The following is a 23,095-nucleotide window of genomic DNA, read 5'->3' on the forward strand; positions in this document are numbered from 1 at the left end:
TCGGATCCTCCCGCCTTGCTCGGTTAACCCGAGCGCGCCCGAACGTCATCATGACGCTGTCGGATTCTCGCGAGACTCGGATTCTATATAAGGAGCCGCGCGTCGCCGCCATTTTCACACGTGCATTGAGATTGATAGTGAGAGGACGTGGCTGGCGTCCTCTCCATTTAGATTATAAGAGAGAGAGATTTACTGGAGCTTAGGACTAGGAGGAGTACTGTAGAAGTGTAGAGAGTGCAGAGAGTTTACTAGTGAGTGACCACCAGACAGTGCAGTTTATTTAATATATCCGTTCTCTGCCTGAAAAAAGCGATACACACAGTGACTCAGTCACATACCATATCTGTGTGCACTGCTCAGGCTCAGCCCAGTGTGCTGCATCATCTATATATATTATATATCTGTCTGACTGCTCAGCTCACACAGCTTATAATTGTGGGGGAGACTGGGGAGCACTGCAGTGCCAGTTATAGGTTATAGCAGGAGCCAGGAGTACATAATATTATATAGTGAGTGACCACCAGACAGTGCAGTTTATTTAATATATCCGTTCTCTGCCTGAAAAAAGCGATACACACAGTGACTCAGTCACATACCATATCTGTGTGCACTGCTCAGGCTCAGCCCAGTGTGCTGCATCATCTATATATATTATATATCTGTCTGACTGCTCAGCTCACACAGCTTATAATTGTGGGGGAGACTGGGGAGCACTGCAGTGCCAGTTATAGGTTATAGCAGGAGCCAGGAGTACATAATATTATATTAAAATTAAACAGTGCACACTTTTGCTGCAGGAGTGCCACAGCCAGTGTGACTGACCAGTGACCTGACCACACTGACCACCAGTATAGTTAGTAGTATACTTATATTGTGATTGCCTGAAAAAGTTAAACACTCGTCGTGTGACTTCACTTGTGTGTTGTTGTTTTTTTTATTCTATAAAAATAAAACTCATTCTGCTGACAGACAGTGTCCAGCAGGTCCGTCATTATATAATATATAATATATACCTGTCCGGCTGCAGTAGTGATATATATATATTTTTTATATAATTTATCATCCAGTCGCAGCAGACACAGTACGGTAGTTCACGGCTGTGGCTACCTCTGTGTCTGCACTCGGCAGGCAGTCCGTCCATATTTGTATACCACCTAACCGTGGTTTTTTTTTCTTCTTTATACATACATACTACTACGACATCTCTTTATCAACCAGTCTATATTAGCAGCAGACACAGTACAGTACGGTAGTTCACGGCTGTGGCTACCTCTGTGTCTGCACTCGGCAGGCAGTCCGTCCATAATTGTATACCACCTAACCTTTTTCTTTGCATCATGTGCTGATTGGGGAGGGTTTTTTGGAAGGGACATCCTGCGTGACACTGCAGTGCCACTCCTAAATGGGCCCGGTGTTTGTGTCGGCCACTAGGGTCGCTAATCTTACTCACACAGTCAGCTACCTCATTGCGCCTCTTTTTTTCTTTGCGTCATGTGCTGTTTGGGGAGGGTTTTTTGGAAGGGACATCCTGCGTGACACTGCAGTGCCACTCCTAGATGGGCCCGGTGTTTGTGTCGGCCACTAGGGTCGCTTATCTTACTCACACAGCGACCTCGGTGCAAATTTTAGGACTAAAAATAATATTGTGAGGTGTGAGGTATTCAGAATAGACTGAAAATGAGTGTAAATTATGGTTTTTGAGGTTAATAATACTTTGGGATCAAAATGACCCCCAAATTCTATGATTTAAGCAGTTTTTTAGTGTTTTTTGAAAAAAACACCCGAATCCAAAACACACCCGAATCCGACAAAAAAAATTCGGTGAGGTTTTGCCAAAACGCGTTCGAACCCAAAACACGGCCGCGGAACCGAACCCAAAACCAAAACACAAAACCCGAAAAATTTCAGGCGCTCATCTCTAATATATATATATGTATGTATCTATCTAGAGTTGCACAAATCATTCTGGTGTGTCTGTGTGGTGTTCTACCATTCATTATCATCAGTTGGCTATTGCACTAATCTTGATATAACTAAAACTGTAGATCCTCAAATAGGCACCAAACTCTGCATAACCTGCAATGAAGTACAGTATGTCTTTGCCTATGGGTCCCATTTATCATTCAATACTGAATGATAAATTCCCCATAAATTCCCCATGCCCCACCCCCACCCCCCCCACATCCTCCCCCGAAAATACCCATTTGCAGGGGATACCTGAAAATATTGATTATCACCCCAATGTACCATGGAGGGACAGCAGCAGATATCTCCATATATGCTGTGGTCAATCTATTTCTGACAGCAGCCTTAGGTTTCTACTGGGTCAGCAAAGCTGTCAGAATTACCAAGGATGCATAATGCAAAGCATGCTATACAGGGGCTTATTAAGAGAGGAGGGGCCCTTGTGTAGTCTCCATCCAGGCAGCCTCTTCTCTAGCAGGCAGTAGACTGTTCTTAGCACAGTACACTATATCTCTGTGATAGAGTCTAGCACCATTTTCTCGGTGATTATGCAGTGATGCTGCCCCTGAAGAAGGACTCCGGAGAGGTAAGTATTGAATAAATAGGCGCAGGCTGTGTGGTGGGGGGAGGGGGGCCTGGACCCAGGGGCCCATGTGCACTGCACACACCTCACCCATTATAAATATACATCTGATTCCAGAGCTTGGCCCAGCAGCTAACACCATCTGAAGATGGCAGAAGCCACTGTAGCTTACGGGTAGCATTTTGCAAAACTTCCAAAACTCACCACAACAAATCCCACCACACTGCTGGGCTGTGCTTTGTCGTGTCCACTGGCTGCTGCTGTGTCCATCCACTATAGTGACTGTATTGTGTCTAGCGGTTGTTATGCTGTGTCCACCCACACCCTGTGTCCATCCACGCAAGCGGATGTGCTGTGTCTATCCACTCAAGCGCTGCTGACATATCTGTCTAGTGTTCATACTTGACATATCTGCTCAGTGTCCATCCCAAAAGTTTTTTTTTGTAAAGTTAAGTTAAAAAGGAACAAAAATAAGTAAAAATGTAAAAAAAGTTGAAAAAAGTAACAATTTTTTTTTTTTTACAACTTGTGTGTGCTGTTCCCCCCACTGTGTTCACATAACATATAATCTGACCTATTTGTCCAGTGTTCATACACTCCAATGCTGCTGATGTATAGTACCTGTCCAGTGTTCATACACTCCAGTGCTGCTTCAGTGTTCATACATGCCACTGCTGGTGATGTTTTTCTAAGAGATTGACTCTGGTATGCTTACCATTCAGTCCTTCTGTTATTTATAGCAACTAGGGAAGTATGGATGGTGTAATGGTTAGCATTACTGCCTTACAGCTCAGGGGTCATGGGTACGATTTCCACCATGGCTTTAGCTATGTGGAATTTGTTAATTCTCCCTGTGCTTGTCTGGTCTTCCTCCAGGTGCTCCAGTTTAATTTTTTTTTTTTATACAGTGTGCGTGCAAAAGATGGGCCAAGTGGTTCTTATTTGCCATCAAATTCTAAGCTAATCCTTCTTTTGTTCTTTTACAGCAACCCAGAAGAGGAAAGGCGATGAAAGAAGAATATTCGATCATCCCCAATGTTCCCCTTGATTAACATTTTTGTAATTAAAGAATTAAATTAATTTAACTTAACTTACAAATCAATTCTTCCTTCCTTCTGATCTATTTCTTAATTAATGAAAAAAATATTGGTTTCTTTATATGGGGTCATACAGTTTACTAAACTGCATCTTGTCTGCCACTGCACTACCACTAGATGTGCCATGTTTGAAGTTGAACTGCCACGTTTGTGTCGCCCACTGCTGTTGCCTAGCTAAGTCAAGCAGCTAGCTTGGTGCAACCTTTTGGCCTAAACTGTATGAAAACAATATTGAGAGCTGTGAGCTGTTCCAAATTGAGTGGAAATGATTGAAATTTATGTTATTGAGGTTAATAATGCTGTGGGGACAAAAAAAGGCCCAAATGATGTGATTTTAGCAGTTTTTATCATTTTGTGGGGAAAAAAAACCCTACTATTTTAAAACTAAAACCAAACCCCATAACGGTGGTTTTGACAAAACTAAAACATGAAGTTAATTGTCACAAGCTGATGAAAAGTTGAGAATATATGAGCGTACAGGTACATTAGTCAAAAGAAAAGTGCAGGAAAACTAGTGGATTTCCGCACCTAGGTAGTGCTGTACCCATCTTGAGATGTTTCTGTCTCTGCATGTGTATCAGAGGTGACTGGTTTTCTACTAAACATCACCTGCGCTATACTACGGTAGGTACATAATAAATGCTTATTAAATATATTCGCATATGGGCTGGTCTCCATGGGCCACATTTGTGGGAACACAACCACACTGAATTTGACCTATGTGATAACGCTCTATCATATCCATTCTTCCTCTCAGTTTGTAAGTGTACGTACTGTATGTTCAGAATGCATTAAATTATACTTACAACAATTTCAGCCCCAAAACTACATGTGTCAGTGTTCAGGCACTTATGGTTGCAGTAGATTGATAAACTGATTTATTATGGGGGGGGGGGTCATGGCAACACAGGTAGGGCTGTCTCATATCATTCAAGAGGGCCACATAGAACATTGTGATATCATAGCAATCCCTTTGTAAAGATATTGGGGGTCATTCCGAGTTGATCGCACGTAGCAACTTTTTGCTGCTCATGTGATCAACCTGACGCCTCCTATGGGGGAGTGTATTTTAGCATAGCAGGGCTGCGATCGCTTGTGCAGCCCTGCTATGCTAAAAAATGTTTCAAGCAAAACAAGACCAGGGCTGCAATTACTCACCCGGTGTGACGGATCCAGCGATGAAGGTCCCGGCCCTGACGTCAGACATCCGCCCTCTAAACACCTGGATCTGCCTGCGTTGGACTCACCATGCATGGAAAACGGTGAGTATCCCCCCCGGAACACCTCCCGCCTGTCCGTCTTCTTGCGATTGCCACTGTGATCACATTTCTCATTGACGGCGTCGTTGACAGGTGACGATCGTCGGCAGGCAACGATGCATGTGCGCAATGCGTCTGCCATGCATGCGCATTACTGACCCATTTGCAGACAGCAAAGAACTGTGTGCGAACGGGTCAGAATTACCCCATTAGTAGATCTCATCTTGTCTGCATATGAGATACTTAAATTATCTTGAAATTCTCACCTTGTTTGCTTGCTTTAGCCACCAGTGGTAAGAAGTCTTTTGATGTGTAGAATCCTTGTCCCGTTGTAAGGCCACTGAATACATCATCAACTTTAGGCTCTGGCAACCCTGGGGGGAAAGGAAACAACTTAAATAAACAGAAGGTAATTTACTTGATGAATTACAGTTGAAAAAAGATCACGATTAAGTACAGTAGCGCTTGAATGGTCCTTTTTATTAAAATCCATGTGTCTTCATAAAATATACTAGGTTACCCACTGTAGCATGTAAGATAGTTCTGCAAATCCACTTATTCTTTAAAATTCTATTTTAAAGTTAATTTCCTATATATACAGAATCCTCTCCGTGACCCTAACCTCTGGCATTGCTAAATCTAGGTCTTAACAAATTTCCAATTTCTAGCAGAATGATCATTACCCAAATAATCACTGCCGCAGGGATCTCTATTACCAAGACAAGGAAAAGCACAAAATCCTGCTTAGCACTAATTCAGCAGGTTCACATATAGGCACACTACCTGCATTTTAATATTTCTGACCAAGTATTGAAATAGGTACAGCGAAAGATCACCTTCACTTCACCATCTGCATTATTCAGAATTGTGATTGCTGAATGTAGTAGAATATAGCCTGTGATTGATTTATATGGTACTTTTGTAGATATTGCAGAGGACTGAGCATCTTATGGCCTGCCATTATTAAATGCCTAAGTGTTACTTTAGGTTTTGGTAGTATATTAGAGCGGCATTATAAAGCTTAGAAGTAATAGCAAAAAAAATAATAATAATAATAATAATAAATATTTTACTTAAATACGAACACACCCGAATGTACAGTAGAGGTTCTAAGTCAAACTGAGTCCCAGTTCGGATTCACTTTTGGGTTCGGAGTAGAGCAGAGCCCCAGCTGGGTCTGTTGTCAGTCCAGAACTTGGATTTATAAACCAAATTTGTGTTTTGGATTGTATGTAAATAGGTTCAAATTGCCTGATTTTAACTGTTTTTATAGATTTTCATAGACTTTTTTTTATCAACTTTTATTTTGATCAATTTTAAAGGAATCTAAGACCAAACCAAAAGCTGAATCTGAACAAAAACACTTGAGGGTAGTTTTGCTAAAACCAAAACAACATGATGAATTAGAATCAAAAACAAAACGGGTTCACGCACACCTTAATATATATTCTATGACTTCAAGCCTGCATTGTAAGTCTACTGTAGTTATGAGACACTGTGATTTACTGACTGTAAGTACTGTACATATGTCTGTGCATGTGGTAGGGGCATTAGGTCCTACCACTCAGAGAGGGAATCTATTATGTTTAGCTAATGCCCAGTCAGGCTAGAATTTATTTGTACATTTTGGTTTTATACTGCACAATAAAACTAGCCATGGTTAGATTGCGCAAAATCCCTGGACTGGTCTGCTGTTTACCTGGCTGCTGTGTCTTTGGAGGTGCCCATATACCCCAGGAGAGGGCACTCTGACTATGATCTCCATACAATTGGTAGCGAATGTAAGTTACACACTGATAATTGCAGCAACAGGGAATGTTTGTTTAATATTGAAAGTGACAGACAGCAATCTGTTGTTTTGGACATTAACTCATATACTGTAAAAGCCATAGTAGTGGTGCTTAGGGAAGCCAGATTCTACTTCAAACCTACTGTACACTCAAAGATAGGATGGAAGACATTGTTAAGGCTTTGCTGCAGGCTACGTTAGCTCAGCAGGAAACAAACAAGGTTCAGCAAGAAACTAACAGGGCTAAGCAGGAAGTGGCCATAGAGGAAAACCGCCAGGCATTAAGAGAGCTGGTACAGCAGCTTGCAGCCTGGTCAGGACATGCTTCCACTGATGTTCCAACACCACACGGTCCATACGGGACAGTCACTTTCTGAAAATGATGACCCAGAGTGATGATGTTCCAGCTTATCTTACTACTGTTGAAAGAACAGCTGACACAGAGAGTAGGCCTAAAGATCAGTGTGCAAGTATTGTAGCACCTTTCCTGTCTGGAGAACTGCAAAAAGCCTATTCGGAATTGTGCCTGACTGATGCCAAATACTATGATAAATTAAAACGAGATATACTAACTCGATTGGAAGTGACAGTGTATATTTGTACCCAATGAGTTAGCCGCTGGGAATACCAAACAGAAAAGCCTCCCTGCTCTCAGAAGCATGACCTCAAAATGGCTACAGCCAGACTCTCTAACATGACTACAGATCATGGAAAGGGTCATTATGGATTCTTACCTAAGGTCTCTACCTACAACTCTGCGGAAGTATGCGAGCCATGCGGACCCTAAAACAGCAGACCATTTGGTAGAAATTTTAGAAAGGTATGTGGCAGCTGAGAAACATTGAGTGTATCCAAGTGGACCCTTGTACCGCAATGGAGATCTGCAGTGACCACTGGTAAGAATGTTCCAGGGGAGACGGATGCTGGAAAGAACCTAAAACTGTGGGTTGGAACTTGAACATAGGCTAGCAGTGCCAGAAACGTTGTTTCAATGTAAAAGACTTGATAATATGATACAATGTTTTTGATGTGATGTGCCTCCACAGCTCTTTTCCTGCGGATGCTAGGAGACGATAGCTTCCACCCAGCGTCTGACTCCTTGGCAACCGCAATGGCAGGGCTCACTGTGTCTCTGGTTGCTGGGAGACTATGATGCTGGATGGCTGCTGGGGTTGCTGGGAGTTTTCTCTGACTGACAGTTACTACTTGCAGCTGTACAGCTGCTATCTATTGTTCATTAGACCACCTCCTGCTCTGGATCTATTCTGATTGGTGGACTCTCTTTTAAAAGGATCTTCTGGACAACTCCAAGCTGCTGGTTATATTTACACCTTGTGTGAAGTTGCTTACTCGTGCTTTGTCTGTGTATCACGGGTCCGGAAGCTGACACTGCTCGCCTCTGGCTCATACGGGAGCCTCTGAAGCTGAAGTCCCCGCCATTGTGCGTAACTCACCCGGAGCCTTCATGGAAGGAAGGGCATTTGGCCCGGGGAATCTCACGGCGGTTAGAGCTCCAAACATGTTCTGTTGGGAGTAACTCGCATGGTAGCTATCAACATGGCTGGTCACAACCCAGAAAGGGCACACAATCGGTGTTACACTATTACTGAGCATTTAACTGATCTTTGGGTTATATATTTTTTTGAGTTAATCTGATTATAGATCCTGGTCATTTACTTTTACGAGCTATTTAGAATAAATTTACTGTTACAATTGTTTGTTTGAAAGACAAAAGGTTACATATGATCAGAAATCACAAAAGTATTTTGTTTGTAGACACATTGTTTCTGTGAAGCACTGAGCCACAATCACTGCACATGTGCTATATGAATTTACAGCACTTTAAGCTACAATAGATGTTTCATATATTACTTAGTGATTAGGTGATTCTGTGGGATTAGTGCAGCAAACCAGAAATATCCCTGAGGCGTGTAGCATATTGTCCAATATTGAACAAAAATATATTATTGAACAGTGATCAGAAATTGCCTACTGTGATTCAGGTGGGCTATTACAGCAAAGCATAATTGTCTTTGAGGAATTGAATCTATTGGATGTAATGGGCTACTGATACACTGACCCTAATTCATTTACTGGCTATCTTACACAATGCCATCTCTATCTTTCTCTTTTTTATGAGTATACCGCTGGAAGGTCTGCAGTCAGTCTTCTCTTCTGCACTGCTGGGCATCTGGCATCAGGGGGTATTTGACGCAATCCCAAAAGCTTGATACCTCACTTATCTTTCTTCTGGTTGGGTTAGGGTGCCTACCCTCTCTCATTCTTCATCCAATACCTCTCGGGCAATATGAATGAACAGCAGAAGGGGGACAATTCCTGTATCCTAGCCTCTTTTCACAATCCTTTCTCATTCTACCTTGGATCTAACATACAGATGAACTCATTGGAACTTTAATGTGTGTAACAGTATTGATTTCTGACCTACAGCTATTTGTCTTCTATGTATAAAACGTGTACACAAAGCCATATACTGTATTTGTGTTGTAAGACTTTCATTTTCCATCTTTGTTCTTTATAGTATGTTAATAAGAAATTGTTCTCCTTTTTAGCGTACATAATAGGCCAGACAATAGGTCTATTCGTGGTCAACAAATAGATGTTTACCTTTGATCAAGTGGCCTAGACATCTAAAATACGCAAAGGTAAAGAGCTATTTGTCCTACATTAGAATTCAACACAACAATAGATTTCACAATATTGTACAAGTGACCAGGGACTCCAATGACATGTGTATGGAGATATGATCCCTTGACCACCTCTCAGAATTCTGGGTTAAATAGAGGGTCACGTCATACTGATGGCAGCTTCCATTGAGACCTGAGATTGGCAATAGGGTTCCTTTGACTGACGAGACCTAGGCGCTACGCAGCGACAGGAGGCTCCCTGGGACTACACCTTATGCTAGGACTCTGATCATCCTGTATAACTGCCTTAAGGAACATGGATAAGTATATTTTAATTCTTGTCAATGATATTGTAAATAAATGATTGTTAAACTGTAATAGTGTTCCTGACTCTCACTATACTTCCGATATAATAGTCCCATTGAGAACAAAATTTGGTGTCAAAAGCGGGATCGGAAGAATTAATAGTGATCAGTGGACCTAATACAGTTGTTTTTATGTGTGCCTCTGTCTCACTGCCATATGAGGGAGGTATCACATTGTATTGTATGTTTCCCTCTGTCCATATGAGAGAGGTTTTGTGATTTAGAAGTAGGAAATCACAGTGTATGTTTGTCTGTCCTGTATGTTTCCCTCTGTCTCATCCATATGAAAGAGGTTTTGTGATTTAGAAGTAGGAAAACACAGTGTATGTTTGTCTGTACTGTATGTTTCTCTCTGTTTCATCCATATGAGAGGTTTTGTGATTTAGAAGAAATCACAGTGTATGTTGGTCTGTCCTGTATGTTTCCCTCTGTCTCATCCATATGAGAGAGGATTTGCGATTTAGCTAAAGAAATCAGTGTATGTGTGATCAGATACAGGATCACGATATATCAGAGTGCTTATATATATATTAAAAAAAATACCTGTTCTGTATAAATCAACAAAATGATGGCATGGTTTAAGGCTAAAACTGATAAAGTTAAGGGTGTAACTTTACCATCATGGGTGTCAAAATATGGACACCGGACCCCATGTATGCGTGAAGCATGCAAATATGTTACCTTGGTCCGTTTAGCGGACCCCAGAAATGCTGCGGTAAATACTGATTTAAGTAAAATGACAAAAGGTGAACGAGTACAATGTGCTCATGTATTATCTATGTGTGCTCAGGCTTTGTTTGCAACAGAGGAAGAAATGGGTAAGTTAACGGATGAAAACACTGTATTGAAAGAACAACTAGCTGTCTTACGTACATGTATTAGAGATCAAGGAAAAGGGATTGAAACTGTAAAAGATAATGCCACCCAATATGTTGTAAATGTATTGAACCAGAAACAATTGAACAGGGGAAGGCAGACAGTTGACTCTTCACTTGTTAGAACTGTTGTAGAAGGAAACAATTTGGATGGACTGTGTAGAATAGACCCAGAGGAATTTACAGATGATGGGATTGAGTTTGAGGTGAATGGTGGAAAATTATGCCCACCTCCAAAGTAATCTCACATAAGAAGCAGAAAAATATAGAAGAAATGTGTCCAGTAACTCTGCACCAAACAGTGCAGAAAGGGAGGCTGAGGAGTCAGAAAAAAGGGTGATGACACCACCACAGAGATCTGTAATTATACCCCTAGTGAAATTACTGAGTTGGTTGCAAAATACAGGCAGCACAAGGGACAGGGACATTTGCAATGGGTCCTACAGATATTGGATAATGGAGGAGACTCTATTATGCTGAACACCACTGAATCATTGGGGCTGGGTTCCATCTGTACAGATCCACGAGTCAGACAACAGTTAAAAAATCACAAAGTTGGATTACGTGCCTGTTGTTTATTGCATGGGGTGAGAGAGGCAATAGCTTCTGTTTATGACCATCCCTCTGATCTCATTCCACTTGACCCTTGGTCAGATTTGTGTGCAGGGATTGAACAATTGAGAGTGCTGGCATGTATGACTGCTTTTCAGAAAAATGTGGGGGAGAGACAGGTTGAAGTTGATTTGGGAAGGTCCTGATATGACCCATGTCACACAGCGTATGATGTCTTTCTTTCTACAATCAGCCCCACTGCATTTGAGAATGTCTTTGTTCACTCTTTCACCTGGCACAGCTAAGCAGGTTACTGTGTTTGAAATGATTACTGTGTTAGAACAGATGAGTTTGTTGCAACCAAATGGAGTAGTTCCAGACAAAGTTGTCCAAGAAAGGGCGCTGGCCACCCTTGCTACCCAGTACAAAAACAAGATGCGGCATGATAAACCCCCAATAGATACAGGCGTACACGTAATCAAATGTTTTTTGATCTGTTGAATGCCGGGGTCCCAAAAGTTGAGAGTGATGGCATTGGAAATGATGCTATGTTTGAAATGTGGAAAACGATTCAGTCTAAGCTCAAAAGTGAACCAGCTAGCAGACAAAATAATGAAATGTGGGAGGGAGAGCTGGTACAGCTTACACAACCCTTTACCTCCACAGCCAAAATTCCTTATGCAGAGGCACAGGAAATGCTAAGGGAGGAGACCCAAGGGGGTGGGAACACTGGAACTTCCCCCTGGCCAATGTCATAGCCCCTATGAAGGGGAGGCAGGTCCCGGGAAGCAAAGATTCCCTACAGTATTTCTTTAATGAAACACCGGGACCGACACCCTTTTGCTAATGTTTGCATACAGTGGAATCAAAGCACACAAACACTTGCTCGATACTGGTGCTGAGGTTTCCCTATTTCATCGGGCAGGCATCCTACATGACACCCCATCAGGCAAACATACATGGGTTGCTGTAGAGGGACTAGGAGGTATGCAGACATGGGCTGCCTGGATGCAGTGCAGACTCCAAATAGGGGATGGTCCCTACTTTGATGCTTCAGTGTTGGTTTCTGAGCTCCCTGACAAAATAATTGGAATGGATATCTTGAGAGGACAGTCCATAGACACATCCTCTGGTAATTATGTTTTTGGAGGTTCTGTAAGAGCCTTCACGGTTTCTGTACTAAAGCCGGTAGTTAGAGGGAGTGCAACATGGTCACCCATAAACATACAGTACCTTCTCCTGCACAGCCAGCTAACCTGAAGCAATACCACATACTAGGTGGTTTGAAGGAAATTGGGGACACTGTTCAGGCTCTGCTACAAGATGGAGTATTCCGTGAAGCACAAAGCTATAATGATCAAGTGTATCCCGTGAAAAAGCCAAATGGCTCATTTAGACTGTCAGTTGACTCTTGGGGACTAAACAAAGCGACACCACCCCTAGCTGCAGCAGTACCATACATGATAACTTTGGTGGAACAAATCTCAAACACTAATGGACAAATAGCCTTACATACTAGGGTGGATTTAGGAAATACTTTCGTTTCTGTACCCTTTGCAGCAGACAGTTAATAATTTATGTGGTCTGCTGAACAAGAAGAGGTTTTTCAAATTGCTAAGCAAGCTATCATGGTGCATAATGTTCTGAGTCCACTACAGTCAGATTAGCCATTCTTTCTGGTTGTAACTACCACAGAGCATGGAACGTCTTGGGGCTTATGGCAGGAAAATGCAATCAAGGGACAAAAGAAGAAGCCCATTGGATTCTGGGCAAAGCAGTTTTCCTCAGCACACAGACAATACTCTCCCTTAGAAAAGACTTTTCTAGCTGCATATACTGCTCTCCAACATGTAGAGAGCGCAACCAAACAACAGCCAATCACAATACGTACAGACCTCCCTATTGCAGGATGGCTGAGGCAAGAAGGATTTGAATCACATTCTGCTGTTGCACAGAAGCCCATGGTACAGAACTGGAAGTGGTACTTATCAGAGAGGGGAGGAGTAACTTCTCAAGAGCCATCTCAAGTCACCTGCCACCTTACAGGAATTATTACTTTCCAATCCGATAGCACTGAACAGCTACCCCCACCATTGAAAGAAGAACTTCCAGTTTTAACTGCTGAACATTACTCCAGTTTAACAGATGAAGAGCAGAAGATTGCTTGGTTGACACAAAGGGGCCGAACTTGGACTGCCACAGCATTCCAATCTGTACTGGAGAAAGTTATATATGCGAATGGTGAAGGGGGACCCAGCCAAAATGCAGAACTGCAAGCTGTACTGATGCTTCTACAAGAGACATATGGTCTTTGGATAATCTACACTGACAGTTGGGCCCTGTATAAAGGTCTCACTATTTGGATGACCTCATGGAAAGAAGAAGACTGGAGAACCCATTCCAAGCCTTTATGGGGTGGGCCTGAAATATGTAATCAAATTTGGAACTACAACTCATCAAGGTCTATCTCAATTGGTCATGTAAATGCACACACAGGTTTCTCACCTATTGAATACAGCTGATGCCCTTGTACAAATCAAATCAGCCACTCAATCATCAGTGGAGGAAGATGAAAAAATTTAGATATACAACCTGGGGTGGTGAGCGCATGAACAATGTGGACATAGTGGTGCAGAAAGAACCTATGATTGTGCAAAGGAGAACCATGTGTATTGGGTGTACCATACTCCATTTTATCCAAATGCAACAGGATTAATAGGAAGTATGAATGGCCTACTTAAGGAACAAATACGCAATAGAATGCCCATGCACACTTTAAAGGGTTGGGACAGTGTCCTACAGGAGGCAGTATGGTGTTTGAATGAAAGGGTCCTTACAGGAACCACACCCTTTCAGAGATTGTTAGAGCCCATGCCACCCATGCCACCTCACTGTGTCATATTCAGAGCTAAGTATAAGCTCCTAATTGATAAGAACAATAGTGACAACCAGGTAATGAAAAAGAAGGGGGAGATAGTAGCATTTGGGCAAGGAAAAACATATTATGTTCTGGGTGAAGGTGATGCTAACCCAGTGTATTTTCCCTGCCTATCATTGGTATCCCAGGGCATGCTGATAAGAAACTTAAAACTTGTTTATGTTTCCCAACAGGTTGAACCAAGATGTATGCCGGCCTGAGGGAATCTCGCCCTGACCAAGGAGTATGGTGCTATGAATAAGGAACATCCTTGATGATAGTTGGATTCATTTTTTTTTTCCTTTGGATTGTGTTTGAACAGCATACAGCAGACCAGACATTAACTTTGAAAGTGAATGTAAAAAGATTCAGTAGATCACTCTATGTACTGGATTCAAAAAACTTTTGCATATGTAGCTACTTCTGTTAGCTTGAGAGAGTTGAGCCAATGGGAGGAAGGATAGAAATTTGACTGATCAAAAGTTTGGAACTATTATACACACCGTAGTTTATGTATTTTTTTCCTATAATTATTAGCTACTGATATACTGACTGTAATTAATTTACTGGCTATCTTACACAATGCCATCTCTATCATTTTCTTTTTTATGAGTGCACCGCTGGAAGGTCTGCAGTCAGTCTTCTCTCCTGCACTGCTGGGCATCTGGCATCAGGGGGTATTTGACGTAATCCCAAAAGCTTGATACCTCACTTATCTTTCTTCTGGTTGGGTTAGGGTGCCTACCCTCTCTCATTCTTCATCCAATACCTCTCCGGCAATATGAATGAACAGCAGAAGGGGGACAATTCCTGTATCCTAGCCTCTTTTCACAATCCTTTCTCATTCTACCTTGGATCTAACATACAGATGAACTCATTGGAACTTTAATGTGTGTAACAGTATTGATTTATGACCTAAAGCTTACTATTTGTCTTCTATGTATAAAATGTGTACACATAGCCATATACTGTATTTGTGTTGTAAGACTTTCATTTTCCATCTTTGTAGGAACAACCTGTTTGTTCTTTATAGTATGTTAATAAGAAATCGTTCTCCTTTTTAGCTTACATAATAGGCCAGACAATAGGTCTATTCGTGGTCAACAAATAGATGTTTACCTTTGATCAAGTGGCCTAGACATCTAAAATACGCAAAGGTAAAGATCTATTTGTCCTACATTAGAATTCAATACAACAATAGATTTCACAATATTGTACAAGTGACCAGGGACTCCAATGACATGTGTATGGAGATATGATCCCTTGACCACCTCTCAGAATTCTGGGTTAAATAGAGGGTCACGTCGGACTGACGGCAGCCACCATTGAGATTGGCAATAGGGTTCCTTTGACTGACAAGACCTAGGTGCTACGAAGCGAGAGGAAGCTCCCTGGGACTACACCTTATGCTAGGACTCTGATCATCCTGTATAACTGCCTTAAGGAACGTGGATAAGTATATTTTAATTCTTGTCAATTATATTGTAAATAAATGATTGTTAAACTGTATTAGTGTTCCTGACTCTCACTAAACTTTCGATATAATATGTGAAATCATACAAATGAATCATGTGTGACCGAATAATAGCACCAAAACTCCAGCTTTTAAAGCTCACATTCAAACCACACATTCAGTACCTCTCACAAACCTGCCATTTCCATCCCAAAAATATCTCCAGGATCAAACCCTTTATCACCCAGGACGCTGCTAAGACCATCATCCACTCACTGGTCATCTTCAGATTGGAATACTGCAATCTCCGCCTATCTGGCCTCCTTCAAAAATGCCTCTCTCCACTTCAATCTATCCTCAATGCTGCTGCCCGTCATATCTTCCTCCCCAAACATACTACATCCACATCCCCTCTCTTGCAGGACCTTCACTGGCTACCCTTCCCATTCAGAATCCAATTCAAACTTCTCACACTCACCTACAAAGCCCTCACCCACTCTTCTCCCTCTTACATCTCTGACCTTATCTCTCTTTACATTCCCACCCATCCTCTTCGCTCTGCTAGTGCACGCCGTCTCTCCTGCCAACTGATTGCCTCCTCCCACTCCTACCTACAAGATTTTGCACGTGTTGCTCCCTATCTCTGGAATGCTCTACCTCTCCCCATCCAACTATCCACCTCTCTACAAAACTTCAAATGGGCTCTCAAGACCCACTTCTTCACCAAACCCAGCCAACTCTCCTCTAACCCTCTTGTCTATGCTCACTGTCTACCCCTCCTGTGTCAACCCGGTCTGTTAGCACCTCACCTTTTAGATTGTAAGCTCGCAAAAGCAGGGACTTCTTTCCTCATGTGCCTTTCCTTTTCTTACTTATACAATCTTATACTCCTTGTCCTTACTCCCTTTGATGGCACCTAACCCCAAGTTTTCTATACCTGTCCTATATTGTCTTGAACTGTAAGTGCTGTTTTCTAGTTTGCTCATTTGATTACTTACTTTGTAATGGGCGCTGCAGATCCCTTGTGGTGCCATATAAAAAAAGGATAATAATAATAATAATAATAAAAAAGCAAACGTTATTTTCAGAAAATACAGTATAGGCACCTGTGAATGTCTCCATATTAATGGACTCTGTGACCAATGATTCAAACATTAAATTAACCCACAATACAGTATATGAGCCAGTATCAAACTGATGAAGGTCACTTTAATATGCAAATTTAAATTTTTACTCTAAATATCAAGGCAGCTGGATCAGAGGGTTTCTAGCATATAGGATACCTCGTTAACTTTGGTCTATAATAACTCTTTTCTACAATCATACCTGACTGCGCAGGCCCAATCCCGTCCGATCTTGGAAGTGAAACAGTGTTGGGCCTGGCAAGTACTTGGTGGGGGACCACCTGGGAATACAAGGTTTTGTAGTCCTTTAGACCATAAAAGTCTCATATGAAAAGAGGACCTTTTTGCTGATGGACCCGTTTGTACCTCGGCATATTAGCTGGATATTCAGTAATATTTTTCTATTAGATCTTCACTTACATTATTATTTTTGATCACTAAATGCTCAGAAGAGCAATGTCATATGTTTCTTATGGTTCTAAGGCATATCTAACAAAAGTTGTTTTTTTTAAATACTATCTTCTCATGCTATTATAGCTACAGTTTCTGTAATCAGAGTGCTCCCCACCAGGGTTATCTTTTCTCTTTTCATATTTCTTAAATACCTGTTCACAAACCCACTGGAGCACCACTGACCATCACAATTGCTCACCTCAAAAATTTATTATATAGGTGTATAAGTGCTAAATTAAGGGTTACCCTATAAGAGTCAGTTTTTTCCCAGAAACAGCTATCTTTACCTTACATAGATTTAAATCCTGTGCGGCTTTCCTAAACCACAGCTTCCTATCCTGTAAAATTGTATTGATTGCCTTGTCATCTTGCCTCTACCTCCAATATTTTGCATCGCTGACGCTGTACCATCGAACTGTGGTATTACCGTCTCAACCATCACTTTCTGAAAGTTACTATTTCTTCATGCTTGAAGTGGTTCATCTATGATAACCTTACTGTGATCAAGTCGCACAACTGCCGTGAAATCCCTGATTGCGGTTACGATGCATCATATCGTTTGGATTACAAATGCTGGCGTCTTATTTCCATGACTAAGTCTCATCTATGCGGTGAATTAAAGTACATTACCATGACTAAGTCTCATCTCTGTGGTCAATTACATCACCACAACTAAGTCTCATTTCTGCAGTGAATTACATCATCACGACAATGGATAATAAACTCCTATATAGTGAATTGTCTCACTTCAATCAAGTTGCTCCAAAGCAATCGGATATTAAACTGCAGTGAATTATCTAATTTCATCAAATTGCTTAAAAATCAATAGGGTATTAAACTACATTGAACTCTCTCACTTCTATCAAGTTCCATCTTCTAGATACTCATCCATATATTCTTTGGGATTCCTGGACTCCTCCTCTTTCGTGATGCTTCCATAGTAAGCCCAAAAATCGTAAAAGTTATAGAAGGTTTATACCCAATTTTGCCGCCATTGCTGTTCCACTGACCTAAATTACCAAGGACAAACTGAAAGTTATGGCTAAGTTCTGTTGACGCCTGACTTTAAAAGGGTATCTATGGAGCAAACTGATGCATTGCTGCATAAGACAAAGCGATAGGTGCGGTCCTGTCCCAAAACAAAGGAGGGTGAAGAACATCCTTTTATTTACCAAAGCAGACGTTAAATGTACATGAGAGAAACTACTGTATGTCACTGTCGAAAAAGAAGCATTGGCAATAAATTGGTGATTAGAAACTCTCAGGTAGTATATGCTGGGAAGAAAATTTAGGTTGTTCACTGATCATGCCCCCTTAAAATGTATGTCTGAGAATAAAGAGAGCAATGGGAGAATAATGGTTCTTTGCATTGCAAAACTAGGAAGCCAACTGGACAATGCTGATGCTTTCTATTGTGTGTTTTGTTAGGGGATCACTGTTCCGCCCCACAGGTCAAAACAAAGGGGGAGGATAATTGCTATATGAGAGATATGTTTGTGCAAGGTTTTTGGAGCTACTGTGTGTGATTTAAACCCTCAGCATGTATCTTTCTACTAAACAGACTTGAGTAGAGATTGGACTTTTAGTAAAAGCTGGGTATTGGGCCGTTGGGTTATGGGTGTGAGAGAGAATGGAGGGCTCCATTCAGAGCCCATTTCGGGTTTTTAGGCCTTCAACCTGTAAGCAGGGCCTACGACTCTGAAAAAGGGAATCTATTATGTTGCATCAAAGCAAAGATGAGCATGGCTACATCTATATATACAGACACACACATATACATACTAGTGTATTGGACCTGACACATGCCGGTCAATTCATTCTCAACCCCCTACTGTCTGGCCCTGCCCCCTCTCTACTGAATGGCCCCAGCCCCACCCATAATTGTCCTGCTCCAGTGTTTGCCATTTCCTTGGCTGCTGGTCCTACTTTTTAGCTCTGGGGTCTGTTTGTTAGGCATATGGGCATGTGAGGGAAAAGCTGTTGGGTAAAAATTTATGTAAGGAAAACAAATGTAGGGAATTGTGTCAAAACAGTTTGTAATCAGGGGGCACATGCAAAAAAAAGCTGGTGAGTAAAGAGGCATGTGAAGGACAAGCTAGCATACAGAGGGCATGTGAGAGAAAAGCCGGCATGCAGAGGGGCATGTGAGAGAAAAACCGGCATGCAGAGGGGCATGTGAGAGAAAAGCCAGCATGTAGAGAGGGGCATGCGATAGAAAAGCCGACATCGAACTGAAAAACTGAACAATCCTCCATATCAGGATGACGATAGCTGGAGGAAAAAAATTACTATTATTAAAAATGAATACATAAAGCAATATTCCCTTTCAAATTGAATTCAAATATATATACGCACACACAGAGTGCTTTAAATTTGGGTAATGCACCACTATTAAAGTGCTTGCATGGTGTGAAAACTATTGGCAATTTTTTTATTAAAATTATCTGCACAAAATATTTTAAATGGTTGACAACCATGATGAAAGCCGGATATAAAAAAGCAAGCCATTAAAGCCATCACACACTGTAAGTGTAAAATAAATATACAAATAAGTAATAAAAAGTAAGGACCTTTCAGAACAATGATCAATTTTAATGAGCTGTGTTATTTTTAGAACAAGTTAGCTCTGTAGATGCACCTTGCACCCACAAGAATCAATACTAAATCCACATCGACTACATGTAGCAAAGAGGCTACTTCTTTATTCAACAAGCAGAAGTAGGCATTAAAATAGGACATGTGGCTTTGTAAACCTTTTATAAAAACAGGCTTGCAACTGAACAGTATTGATCCATACCTCAGTGGTAGATAAATGAGAAAATCAGCATTACATAAGGGAGAAAAAGAGAGAGAGAAAAAAAAGGTTTCTTGGGAAAACAGAATTCCATGTATAATAAAATGTACATAGCAATAAAAAATAATGTTATTGTTTATTTTTAAATTGCCACCATATTATGCAGTGCTGTACAGAAAATACAGTATGTAACCATTCACATCAGTCCCTGCCCCAATAGTCTGCCCTCAAAATTCCCTACAACACACACACTAGTCAGAAACAGTGGCGGAACTGTGTGAGGCAATGGAGTCGGCTGCCGCCGGGCTCCTGACACTTCTCCATTGCCTCCCACCTGACAATCCATTGCCGCATCTGACTGGAGTGGACGGAGGAGCGGTGTCGCTATCGTGACACAGCAGCAGCAGCTGCCTCCTCATATGCACAGAGAGAGCTCAGCTGACAGTTGGCTGCAGCTAGGAGGAGCTCCAGCACACAGCTGCTCACAGGACCTCCAATAGAGCTGGCCGGCTGAAGCTCTCTCTTCCTCCGTCATGAAGATAGCAACAGGTAGGCACTGGCACCACCTACCTCAAGCTGCTGCATTGAATGTGTGTGTATGTGTGCATGTGTGGGGGAAGGGGGGGTATCTTTAATTAATAAATGTTAGCAGCACTGTGTTTATGTGTGTGAATGTTTTTAAGTGAGGTGTGTGTGTGTGTGTGTGTGTGTGTGTGTGTGTGTTTCAAAGGAAAGTTGTGTGTTTAAGTGAAAGAGGCATGTGTGTGTGTAATTGTGTGTAAGTAAAAGTGGCATGTATGTGTGTGTGCAATTGTGTGTGTGTGTAAGTGAAAGGCATGTGTGTGTTTGTGTAATTGTGTGTAGGTGAAAGTGACGTGTGTGTAAAATTGTGTGTATAAGTGAAAGAGGCATGTGTGTAATTGTATGTGTGTGTAAGTGAAAGGCATGTGTGTGTTTGTGTAATTGTGTGTAGGTGAAAGTGACTTGTGTGTAATTGTGTGTGTATAAGTGAAAGAGGCATATGAGTAATTGTGTGTGTGTAAGTGAAACTGACGTGTGTTTGTAATTGTGAGAAAGTGGCATGTGTAAGTGAAAGTGGTGTGTGTGTGTAATTGTGTGTAAGTGAAAGTGGTGTGTGTGTGTGAAATTGTGTGTAAGTGTGTGTAAGTGAAAATCCGCGTGTAAGTGAAAAAGGCATGTGTGTTTGTCAGTGAAAGAGGTGTGTGTGTTTTAAGTGAAAAAGGCATGTGTGTGTGCAAGGAAAAGAGGCATGTGTGTGTAAGTGAAAGAGGTGTGTGTGTATCTATACTATTATGAAAGGCACCTGAGTACGCTGCCACTGTTCACCCTGTGTACCAGATATCTACATATGGCGTGTATATATATATATATATATATATATATATACATATTTACGCATGTATAGGGGTGGGGGGGCCCCATCTTATCATGCCTCCGGGCGACTGGGGCGAACTTACGCCACTGGTTAGAAACCAAATAAACTTAAGAACAATAGCACCCAGTAGATACCACACAGACACTGGGAGAAAATAGAAACTCCACAACAGCTTAAACAATTCCTCTCTACTTACAAGGGAGAGGATTGGGCAAGATGGTGCAGCCACATTAGAGAAGGATTTGTCTGCTGCACAGAGGGGGCATGCTCGTAACTCCCAGGGACATGCCTAGTACTGGAAAGCAGTAGGATGGAAATCCAATTAGACAATTACTGCTAATCACCATTCTGCTATGAAAGCAGTGCTTCCCGGACAATATATTTTAAACAAAATATTGGCAGTTATTATTATGAAACATTCAATTCCATTTACCTCTCATGCAAGTAATAAGAATGCGGTTGATTTCTTTAAATCACGACAGTTATTGTGTGTATTATATGCTGTTGTCAGTGAGGCAGGGATGTGCTGCTGTCAGTGAGCCAGATATGTGCTGCTGTTAGTGAAGCAGGGATGTGCTGCTGTCAGTGAGGCAGGGATGTGCTGCTGTCAGTGAGGCAGAGATGTGCTGCTGTCAGTGAGGCAGAGATGTGCTGCTGTCAGTGAGGCAGGGATGTGCTGCTGTCAGTGAGGCAGGGATGTGCTGCTGTCAGTGAGGTGGGGATGAGCTGCTGTCAGTGAGACAGGGATGTGCTGCTGTCAGTGAGGCAGGGATGTGCAGCTGTCATTGAGGAGGGCATGGCTGCTGTCAGTGAGGGGGACATGTGCTGCTTTCAGTGAGGTGGGCACGGCTGCTGTCAGTGAAGCAGGGATGTGCTGCTGTCAGTGAGGCAGGGATGTGCAGCTGTCAGTGAGGCAGGGATGTGCAGCTGTCAGTGAGGAGGGCATGGTTGCTGTCAGTGAGGTGGGCATGTGCTGCTGTCAGTGAGGCGGGCATGTGCTGCTGTCAGCTATGCAGGATCGGCTGCAGTCAGCGAGGCAGCGATGTGCTGCTGTCAGTGAGGCAGGGATGTGCTGCTGTCAGTGAGGCAGGGATGTGCTGCTGTCAGTGAGGCAGGCATGGCTGCTGCCAGTGAGGTGGAGATTAGTTGCTGTCAGTGAGGCAGGCATGTGCTGCTGTAGATGAGGCAGGGATTGGCTGCTGTCAGTGAGGCAGGGTTGTGCTGCTTTCAGTGAGGCAGGGATGTGCTGCTGTCAGTGAGGCAGGGATTATCTGCTGTCAGCGAGGCAGGGATTAGCTGCTGTCAGTGAGGCAGGGCATGTGCTGCTGTCAGTGAGGTGGACATGTGCTGCTGTCAGTGAGGCGGGGATGTGCTGCTGTCAGTGAGGCAGGCATGGCTTCTGCCAGTGAGGTGGGGATTAGTTGCTGTCAGTGAGGCAGGCATGTGCTGTTGTAGATGAGGAAAGGATTGGCTGCTGTCAGTGAGGCAGGGTTGTGCTGCTTTCAGTGAGGCAGGGATGTGCAGCTGTCAGTGAGGAGGGCATGGTTGCTGTCAGTGAGGTGGGCATGTGCTGCTGTCAGTGAGGCGGGCATGTGCTGCTGTCAGCTATGCAGGATCGGCTGCAGTCAGCGAGGCAGCGATGTGCTGCTGTCAGTGAGGCAGGGATGTGCTGCTGTCAGTGAGGCAGGGATGTGCTGCTGTCAGTGAGGCAGGCATGGCTGCTGCCAGTGAGGTGGAGATTAGTTGCTGTCAGTGAGGCAGGCATGTGCTGCTGTAGATGAGGCAGGGATTGGCTGCTGTCAGTGAGGCAGGGTTGTGCTGCTTTCAG

At 42.5% G+C, this 23,095-nt stretch overlaps 1 protein-coding gene and 1 pseudogene across 1 annotated transcript in view; one reads left to right on the forward strand and one right to left on the reverse strand.

Annotated features, from left to right (window-relative positions):
• DPYD (dihydropyrimidine dehydrogenase) overlaps positions 1-23,095 on the reverse strand; it is a 1,751,827-nt gene that overhangs the window by 1,078,743 nt on the left and 649,989 nt on the right. Inside the window, exon 8 of the mRNA XM_063941496.1 lies at positions 5,171-5,278. Coding sequence (XP_063797566.1) covers positions 5,171-5,278 — 108 coding nt within the window. The remainder of the gene's footprint in view (positions 1-5,170; positions 5,279-23,095) is intronic.
• LOC134964629 (5S ribosomal RNA) lies at positions 16,813-16,930 on the forward strand (annotated as a pseudogene).

The sequence above is a fragment of the Pseudophryne corroboree genome, chromosome 9, assembly GCF_028390025.1.
Source record: "Pseudophryne corroboree isolate aPseCor3 chromosome 9, aPseCor3.hap2, whole genome shotgun sequence".
NCBI lineage: Eukaryota > Metazoa > Chordata > Amphibia > Anura > Myobatrachidae > Pseudophryne > Pseudophryne corroboree.